Source organism: Mus caroli, chromosome 5 (assembly GCF_900094665.2).
Source record: "Mus caroli chromosome 5, CAROLI_EIJ_v1.1, whole genome shotgun sequence".
NCBI classification, from domain to species: domain Eukaryota; kingdom Metazoa; phylum Chordata; class Mammalia; order Rodentia; family Muridae; genus Mus; species Mus caroli.
In genome coordinates this window covers 128622436-128632146 of record NC_034574.1, presented here as the reverse complement: position 1 = coordinate 128632146, position 9711 = coordinate 128622436, and the positions used below count along the sequence as shown (strand labels likewise).

The following is a 9711-nucleotide window of genomic DNA, read 5'->3' as shown; positions in this document are numbered from 1 at the left end:
GCTCTTGCAGTCACGCACCTGAGAGATGAGGGGGATGATCGTCTTCCCGGCGTGGCCGCCAATGACAGGCACGTTGACTCGAGCTGGATCCAAACCCTACTCACCAAAGCAGGAGCTTGATTAAGTGTTAACAAGTTCTCAGCCACAGTCACCCAAAGCACACAGACGGGGAACCCAGAATGCTCACAAACAACCAGGAGCACTCAGAGTCTGGCCCTGTCATAGCATCAGTCACTGTGAGCAGATGCAGGGAGGNACAGTGTGGTGGTTTGAATATGCTTGGCCCAGGGAGTGGCACTATCAGGAGATGTGTGTCACTGTGCAGATGAGCCTTCAGACCCTTGTCCTAGCTGCCTGGAAGACAGTCTTCTTCTGGTAGCCTTTGGATCAAGACATACAATTCTCAGCTCCTCGCTGCCTCAGCACTCTGTCTACCTAGATGCTGCCATGCTAACAGTGGACTGAACCCCTGAACCTGTAAGTCAGCCCAATTAAATGCTGTCCTTATAAGAGTTTCCTTAGTCACGGGGTTGCTTTACAGCAATGGAAACCCTAAGACAGACAGTTTGTGTAGGGGCCACCACAGGCTCCTCTGTCACAGGCCAAACTGTACTGTCCACCTTGCTAGACACCTGATGACATCCTCATGTAGCCAGAGGACAGCAACACTCCTATGCTAAGGTCACTATGAAAAACCCCAACAAGTGTCCTTCCCACCCTGTCCCAGATAAAGAGTTCTTTCCCCAAAACTTAGAGAATCTAAACCCGTTCCCACACTGTGGCTGGACAGCAGAAGCACAGGCTCAAGGCAGCAGGGCTGCTAGTGAGATGTACACACAGCCAAGTGGAATGACTGCCAAGCAGGGTGTGAAAGGCATCAGCAGACACTGGCTGATTAAGAGCATCTCAGTGGTTAAGAGTGCTTGCTGTTCTCGCAGGGGACCAGATTTGGTTCCTACTACCACATGGCATGGCTCATAGCTAATTAAGATAAATTTACATCTACACATGTATATTTAAAAAAAAGGAGTTGGGCACGGCCCGAGTCAGGAAGCAGGCAGGANGTGAGTCCTTCCAGGTAAGCTACTAAGCTACCCTAGGAAAAGGAGGTAGAACTAGAGGTCCTGATGATAGCTATTTAAGGGCTTCTATAACTTTTCTGATCCTTATCACCGTGTGTAAGGACTAGCAGATAAATCTAGTTTGTCCAGGGCATGGCAAATGAGACAGGTGGTTACCATCCAAGAGTAGACTCGAGTCTGAGCGCTGATGCAGAGGGCAGAGAGCACACTAAGCCAGTCTGAGCCTGTGGGGCCCACTGCCTAAACGCCTACAAAAAACACTGACACTGCTGCAAAGACGGAACTCTCGGGGCCATGTTTCCTGTCATATTCTGTGCCCTCCCATGAGCAGTTCAGACAACAGGTACTGAGTCACCCACAGGGTCCTCCCTCACCTTTAGCTCTGCCACAAACGTGTTNGCTCTGACGATGTCAAGGGTTGTCACACCGAAGATCTTGTTGGGGTTGTACACGCCGTGCTTCTTGAAAACTTCTGCTGTGATGGGGATGGTGGAGTTCACCTAAAAAATCGTGAGACAGACGTCANCTTACAGCAGAGCCCAGCACAGGCCCTGCCAACAGCAGTAAGCCACCTGCAAGGACAGGCAAAGCGGCCACAGGATATGAACAAAGCACACCCCTGCACGGACNCCTGCTCCCTGGCACCCTGGCTATCCCATGCACTCACCCAGCCCTGCCCCCAGTACTCACTGGGTTGGCAATGATGCAAACCATGGCTTCAGGACAGTGCTGGGCACAGGCAGCCGTCAGGGTGGCCACAATGGTAGCGTTGGTGTTGAACAGGTCATCCCGTGTCATTCCTGGGATGATCCAGGGTGAGAGAGCCACATACAACATTATGAAATTTCAAAAACAATTACATGTTTGGTTTTTCCTCTGTGTGCAAACATGTCATGGTGAGTGCAAGTGTGTGTGAGAGAGTCAAAGGACAACTTGTGGGAGTTGGCCCTCACCTCCCACTTTTGGGAGGTCTTGTACTCACATATAAGCACTAAGAGAACCAGGAATCATGCCGGAGTGTCTCCTCACTGGAGGAGATAGAAATCAAATACCTGCATTTCATCTGTGGCACCGAGAGTGGATTTTTCTCTAATGGCCTGGTGACCTTTCAGCTATCTCGAGGCAGACCTCACCCAAATTACCAAGAATGACTGTCCCAGGCTCTTCCCTCCCTCGACCTTTACCCATCCTGAGGGGAGATGTCACATGTACTTTCTGGCTGCTGACCTCTATGCTCAGTTAGAGACCAGCCTTTCAGTTATAGAATCCACCTTCACAATCAAATGTAATTTGTAATAGTCTCTATGTAGTCAAACTTTATTGTGCCCTGGAACTGGACTCCCAGTTGCCTGGAAACTTTTCCCAAACTGTACTTTTTTTAAAGTTTTTATTTTATTACTTTTTTTTTATTAACTTACTTATTTGAGACAAGCTCTCTCTCTCTGTAACAGTTCTGAGCTGTTCTGATACTCACTATGCAGACCAGGCTGGCCTCAAAGTCAGAGCTCTGTCTGCCTCTGCCTCCCCAATGCTGGGATTAAAGGTGTGCACCACCATGCCCGGCTTGTCCTGTGTTTTAAGCATGCGGACAGTGAAGCACCTGCCTTAGGCTCCCTGCAGGCTGATCCAGGCTGATGAAGCCAATCTGCACTGGGTTTTCATTCTCATCTCTTCAAGTGCCCCACTTCCCTGTCTGACGCCTGCAGGAACCCCTCAACTGGTGCCCAGCCTGGGGTACAAGACCCTCAGAGAAGGTAAGAAAAGTTTTAATTTTTCCTAGAAATTAGAGGTTAGGGCAACTCACTAAAATGACCTTTATGTGAGAGAATGGAGCCATAGGCTCTTCTCAGTCCTATGAGACAAACTGTTTTGTACAATTAGTGAAATATTTGTTAAGATCCCAAAAGCCCAAAATGTTCAGAGCAATAGCGCTGCACTAAACGCATAGGAGCTAAAGTAGAGAACCCATGAAAATGAGGATAATAAAGTCCCTGTCAATGTGGGTACCAGGGACTGAATTTGAGGTGTCAGGCTTGGTGGCAACCATCTCTACCCACNAAGTCATCCTGAAGGCCTATCAAGGGTAGCAGGAGTCCTAAGGTGGAGCTGGCTGGAGTGCATGGAGGGCTAAGCAGAGTGACATTTGTTGTCCACAGCACCAGAGCCGGCAGAAACCAGGTGGACATGTAGTCTTTCCCCTGGACAGAGAGGAGGCCTTTGGAGAGGGAGAGGGGTAAAGTCACAGTGTCAGCAGGACGCACACGCTTCTCAACTGTGTGAGGACACTTCAGGCCATGCTTTAGAATATGTATTAATAAAAACATATGTATTTGTATGTGGTGGCCTGCAGAGATGCAGGTGGGTGTTGGCTCCCTGGGAGCTGCAGTCANGGGCATTTGTGAGCGGCCCACTGTGGATGCTGGGATCTCCATCAGGTGTTCTCACACTGCAGGAAGTGCCCGTAACAGCTAAGCCTCTGTCCACCCCACGCCCGCACCCACACACAGACACACACACACATACACACACCTGGTTTCCTGGGCACTCCGGCTGGGATGACCACCACATCACAACCTTTGAGGCAATCTGGCAACTGCTCCGGTCCAAGGTAGCCTGGGAAGAATACCCCATTAGGGCAGTGTCACCTTTCCGAGCCCAGGGAAGCCACATGTGAGGGGAGAGCACANAATTGCTAGGTCCCATCTGTGAGGTGCCAGCCCCTGTCTAAGGGGAAGAGCCCCCTCTGGACGGACTAGTTCTACAGAAACTAGCTAGGATCCTCCTGTCTCCACCTTCTGAGTGGTGGAAATTGAACCCAGGGATTCAAGCACGCTAAGCTCTACCCCCACCCTGAGTCTTTTTGACAAGGTCTCAAATATATAGCCCAGGGTGACCTTGAACCTATGACCCTTTTGCCTTAACCCTGCCAAGTGCTGGGGTGACAGGTAGCCTGCTTCAAACTTCTAAAACAAAGTATTTATTATTATGGGGGTGTGTGTGTGTGCAATCACAGCACATGTGTGGGCTGACAACTCTTTGGGATTGGCTCTCTCCTTCCACCTTCATGTGAACCTGGGCGACCAGGCTTACACAGCAAGTACCCACCCACCAGTTGCTTTTCTAAAAACCACCACAGCTTAGGTATTTGTAGACCCAAGTCTAAAACAATGCAGTNATTTAGGCATTTGTGCAATATCACTCTAAAATGAGCCTGCAGCCCTCAGGTTCACCTATGATCCTGTTTTCAACCCAGACCCTGGCTACTACAGAGAACATGGTGCAGTCTCCGAGGCAGCCACGCCCAGTACCTTTCACATTTGCTCTGGTCTCAATGTGACTCAGATCTGCTGCCACACCAGGTGTGTGAGCGATATCGTAGAGGGTCAGGCGGCTCACTAGGGGGCTGTTCTTCAGCAGGAGTGAAAGGGGTTGCCCAATACCCCCAGAAGCTCCCAGGACAGCCACTTTAGCATTATTCTAAAAAAAGCAGAGAGATGCACACTTTAGACAGAACCAGCAGGGCACTCCAAAAACCACGGCACAGGGCTCTAAGATGACGCAATGCCCAAGCAAGAGTCAGCAGCCATATCAACCAGTTTTGCTGTGGAAGAACTCTGGACCTCCATCCCAAAGTCCAAATTCAAGTGGAGAGAACACAAGCCTAGAGATAGCAGGATCCAGGGGTCACGTGCCAAATGTCTTTTCTAAGATAATGAGGCAGCTCCACCTGGGCAGCCAGCTGGACCCATGACAGCAGCCTTACCTTTGATCTGCGGTTTAAGAGCTACACATTACTGGAGAGCAGCAGCCTCTTACTGCACTAANACTGAGGTAGGAAAGCTGGAAGAGAACTATTCCTGCCACCACGAGAACTTGTTCCAGGATCCCCACTCACCCACAGAAGGCTGTAGCACTGTGTACCACTGACTTGACACACATCCTCCTGCCTGCTCTCCAGTCCCCTCTCCTGCTCCCTCCTCACAGGCACTTTTGAGATACTGGAATTGAACCAAGAGCTTTGCTCTGGTTAGGCAAGTGCTCTGTTACTGAACTCCATCCTCAGCCCCTGTGCACCTGTACTCTAAACCATCTCAAGATGACTTGTGGACTGGCAGTATAACCTAGCAAGTAGAGGTGCTTGCTGGAAAGGAGAGGACCTGATTTNGATCCTTAGGAGCAAGAAACCAACTCCAGGAACCTGTTTTCTGAACTTCATGCATAGCCACATGTAATAAAAGTTAAAAATAAAAAGATTGCTTATAACACTTAATACAATATAAATATGCAGAGGGCTGTGAAAACAGAATTGTTTAAGGAATAACGAGAAGAAAAGTTTGCACNTGTTCACTATGGANGTAATATATTTTGAAGACCTCTACATTCCTACTTATGTATGTTACATATGTATCTGTAGGAAGGCACGCCATGTGTGTGCATGTCCAGACCACAGAGGGCATCAGAGCAGTTGTGAGACACCCAGTGTGGGTGCTGGGAACTGAACTCAGGTCCTCTGTAAGAGCAGCAACTGCTCTTAACCTTTGAGCCATCTCTTTAGTTCCTTTTTTTTTCTTTTTTGAATGTTTTCAGTCCAAGGCTGGCTGGCCCTGTGGGTGGAGGCCACAGGGCTACACAGCAGGAAGTGTAATTAGACAGTAATTAATGCTGTAATAAGTAATAATGGGTTTCAGTTATCAAAACCCAAAGCCCAAGGTTGGGGTGCGGCTCAGTGATAGAGTGCTTGCCAAGCACGTAGGAGACCTGGGTTCCATCCTGAGACCTGGAAGAAGAAAAAGGGATACACACCTATAGTCCCGGCAGGAGGCAGAGGCAGGAGAGTTCTGAGTTAGAGAACAGCCTGTGCTGTGCAGAGAGGCCCTGTCTCCAAAGGAACCAGTGTATGAAGAACCTGGCCTCCAACCTGCCTGTCTCGTTGTCTCCCAACCCCTTTACCCTGAGTCACTGTCACCCCAGTGGGATCTCTCCAAGGCACTAGTGCCGTAGTTCCTTCCAACTCCACTGACCTTTGCTGAGAGCCCAGAGTCGCTGTCAACTGCCCACTGCCTAGCAACTATACTGAGGATAGATAGAACTGTAACACAATTCATTCACAACTTCTGCTTTCAACATCTACGTCTGTTCAAAATTTCTAGGTTTGTGTTTCTACTACACGAATGCACATACAGATTAGAAATAAACACATGGGGTGGGGGAGGGTCACTCTGAAGCCTTTGACTACATTTTTCCATTGAGACAGCAGAGCCCAAACACCCTTAGTGCCAGTTGTCTTTGGATTTACTCCACTGTTTTCTCAAGAGCTACTGGTATTTTCTTTTTGTGTTTCTAAATCTACTGAAAGCCGAGCCACTGAATTTTTAAAAATACCCTCAATTGTTTTTTCTCCAAAATCTTTACACTGCACCACCAAGCCACACCCCCAGCCCCTCCCTGGGGGATTCTAGGCAGGGGCTCTACCACTGGCCACACCCCCAGCCCCTCCCTGGGGGATTCTAGGCAGGGGCTCTACCACTGGCCACACCCCCAGCCCCTCACTGGATGACTCCAGACAGGCATGCCACCACTGAGTGCTACCTCCAGCAAGCTCTTCCAGAACTCTTCCTCATCTCAGTTAATACCAAACCCTACCACCCACTGACTCTACTTTCCCTTATCTAATCAGCAAATTCGGTCAGCTCCACCGATTTTCACCACACCCACAGTCCCTTACATCACAGTGACTCCTTACCTGTCTCCCCTACCTACCAAGTACCTGCTCTGTTCAAAATGGTACCTCACTTTTAAGGCAATATCCATGTTTTACAAGGCTTGCTGGGTTTTCTCCATTCCTCCTTTTATTATTCCACATCTCCCTGCCCCATATGCTGGACAGTCTCCATCCACCTGCCTGCAATTCTTTCTACACGTAACCGTAACCTATGCTTCCTTCTGGTTGTCACTGAAATGTCACATCACTGATGCTGGGCCTGTGATTGTGAGATGGCCAGGCAAGTAAAATCACTTGCTTCAAAAGCCCAAGGACATGAGTTCATTCTCGAATCTTTCCCACATGATGAAAAAACAGACTCCAGCAAGTTGTCCTCTGTATGCTACTGTGCTGTGATGTGCACACGCACAGACCCACACGGCCCTTCCCCCAACTAAAAAGAAGATCTCAACTTCCTTCCTCAGTGGCACAATATTCACTTAGCATGAGTATCGATCCTCCGCGCACCTCCCCCCCCCCCCCCCCCCCCCCCCCCCCCCGCACTTAGCCACACTATTATTCACCATCTCTGCTGAGCTAACCCTACTCTACTGTTCACGTTAGCTCGTCTGTGACCATCTTTGTATCTGAGCACCCAGGGCTTTCTGCATGCCTCGCAGTGTTTACCACTGAACTATGTATACCCCAGTGCTAGTTTCTTTTCAGAGTCCTCCTAAGTCACCCGGGCAGGTTTCAAACTTTTACTCTTCCTGTCTGGAACTCCTGAGTGGCTGGGGTTACAAGCATGCATCACCACACCCAGGGTGTAATATGTTAGCTGTATTATTTTTTGGTGTGTGTGTTTATGTACAGGTACCCACGGAGGGCAGAAGAAGGCTTCAGACCCTCTGGGGTTGGAGTTACAGGTGGTTAGGAGTCACCTGCCTTGGGTCCNGGGAACCAAACTCCATTCTCTGCAAAATCAGNAAGCACTTTTAACTGTGAGCACCTCTCCAGCCCCTTGCATCTTTATTTTTCAATGAATGGACTGAGTGGGAAACAGGAAGACCTGACCTAGATGGTAAGAAATGTTGACTTCCCTTGAATGATCAGTTCCCCTCCGGAGCATGGCAATTGTTTCTCAAGCCTTGGTTGTATCAATTTTGCTAGAGATTTGTACAAAATACTGACCCTGCCCTCTTGACACGATCCTGGGTCTCCTTTACTGATTCAGACATGCACTAGTTAAAGAGGCCCTGGCCCAGGAGAAGATTGACTATAAATAGCTTAGCTGTAACTGTCCTAGGCCAAGTTTACCCAAAGCAAGGATGATCCTCCAAGAATAATTCAAAAGAGATCCAGTGGAGGAGATGGTTCATTGCATAAGGACCTGAGTTCAAAGCCTGGTTCCCCAGCCTGGCAGGTTCATCAAAGGCCTTCTCGCTCTCATAAATAAATAAATAAATAAATAAAGTCTACAACAGGGGTTCTTAAGCTTCCTAATGCTGCAACCCTTTAATACAGTTCCTCCTGTTGAGGTGAACCCCTCAACCATAAAATTACTTTTTAAAATAAAATTGCTACTTCGTAACTTTAATTCTGTTACTGTTATGAGTCGTAATGTAAACATTTGTTACCGGACCCCTGTAAAGGGATCATTCGATCCCAAGGTTTAGAACCGCTCCCTGGTCTAGAGTGTGATGGCCAAGACACCGATGTCCTTCTCTGGCCTCTGTACAATCATGTGCACATTACACCACACACACTCTGAAAAACGATGCTTGGTGCACGTCTTTAATGCCGGTACTGAGGCAGAGACTGGACACCGTGAGTTCGAGGCCAGTCTGGTCCACATAAACGGATATAAAGCAAGCAATCCCTGGGCGGGAAGGCCACTGACAGTGCTAATTTCAATCGAGTCTCCCAAACTACTGTGATCCTGGTCCGTTCTCCACCCTCGGAGCCCCCGGCTACCGGCAACTACGAAGTTAACGTCCGCGTTATTTCTCTCCTGGTGCCTCCCTCCCATGGAGGCTTCAAGGAGAAAATCAGTTCCGTCGAAGCAATGCAAAGTTGCATATAATGCAACTCGCATCCGGACCGCGAGCCTCGGCTTCTGCACCTACGTGGTGCGCAGACTATGGAGGAAACCTGGACTGACTCTGTCCCCCTTCCATGTTGGTCGGGACGTGAGCCGGGCGGCCCAGCCGTCCAGAGTGAGCCTTGGCTGGTTAAGAAACGCCGAGCTCCCCGGGACGCGTGTGNCGCCCCCGGAGTTCCTTCCTAGGCAGGCAGCCCCTTGTACCTGGGCCGAAGTGCTGAAGCTGCGGCGGAGAGCGGCGCCGGCAGGACGGGCGAGAGCGGACAGCATGGTTAGAGCGGGCGGGACACGGAGCTACTGGCAGGAGCTACGAGGAGAAGAGTGACTCCAACGACCTCCACTCTGCGCAGTGCCCGCCCGGTCCAGAGCCACCTGATCTCGCGAGAGAAGTACAAGAAGCTTGAGCCAAATCTCGCGAGACAGGCTCGGCCGTGCGGTTCCTTGTCTAGCACTACCAAGACCCCGCGAGCGAAGCCTGACGTCACGATTCTCTCCGGTTCCAGCGAAGTCGTCTCTGGGCTCCGCCCACTTCCGAGATCTCGCGAGAGAGGCCCGGCTTCACTTTATAAGGCCGTTCCTTCCCCCGCCCTCTGCCCCGCCTCCCCGCCGTTACGCTTTGCCCACTTCCGGGACCTGGCGCTGGGACAGTCACCAGGATTAGGCGGAATNTTGGGACCGCCCCTAGCAACTCGGTGCTAGGAGGACTCTTGGAGCGCTCGCCCGGAGGACAGGCTCTAGGTTAGAAGTACCCGTTATCCCAGGTGGGGCTCCGGACGGACGTCCTGCCCGGGAACCCGACCGAAGTCCCGCAGCAGGTCAGGAGGCCC

General features: G+C 50.2%; 2 protein-coding genes across 2 annotated transcripts in view; one reads left to right on the top strand and one right to left on the bottom strand.

The window, feature by feature from the left end:
• The window catches only part of Mdh2 (malate dehydrogenase 2), a gene marked incomplete at its 3' end in the record, with an annotated part of 11716 nt that extends 2445 nt beyond the window's left edge, over positions 1–9271 (bottom strand). The window contains exons 1-6 of the mRNA XM_029477808.1: positions 9089–9271; positions 4391–4559; positions 3612–3695; positions 1773–1882; positions 1457–1582; positions 19–96 (exon numbers count right to left, since the gene is read on the bottom strand). Of these exons, the coding sequence (XP_029333668.1) occupies positions 19–96; positions 1457–1582; positions 1773–1882; positions 3612–3695; positions 4391–4559; positions 9089–9154 (633 nt within the window). The remainder of the gene's footprint in view (positions 1–18; positions 97–1456; positions 1583–1772; positions 1883–3611; positions 3696–4390; positions 4560–9088) is intronic.
• A 223-nt stretch (positions 9272–9494) lies between these two features.
• Styxl1 (serine/threonine/tyrosine interacting like 1) overlaps positions 9495–9711 on the top strand; it is a 35179-nt gene continuing 34962 nt past the window's right edge. Inside the window, exon 1 of the mRNA XM_029477807.1 lies at positions 9495–9645. The gene's annotated coding sequence lies outside the window, so the exon portion shown is untranslated. The remainder of the gene's footprint in view (positions 9646–9711) is intronic.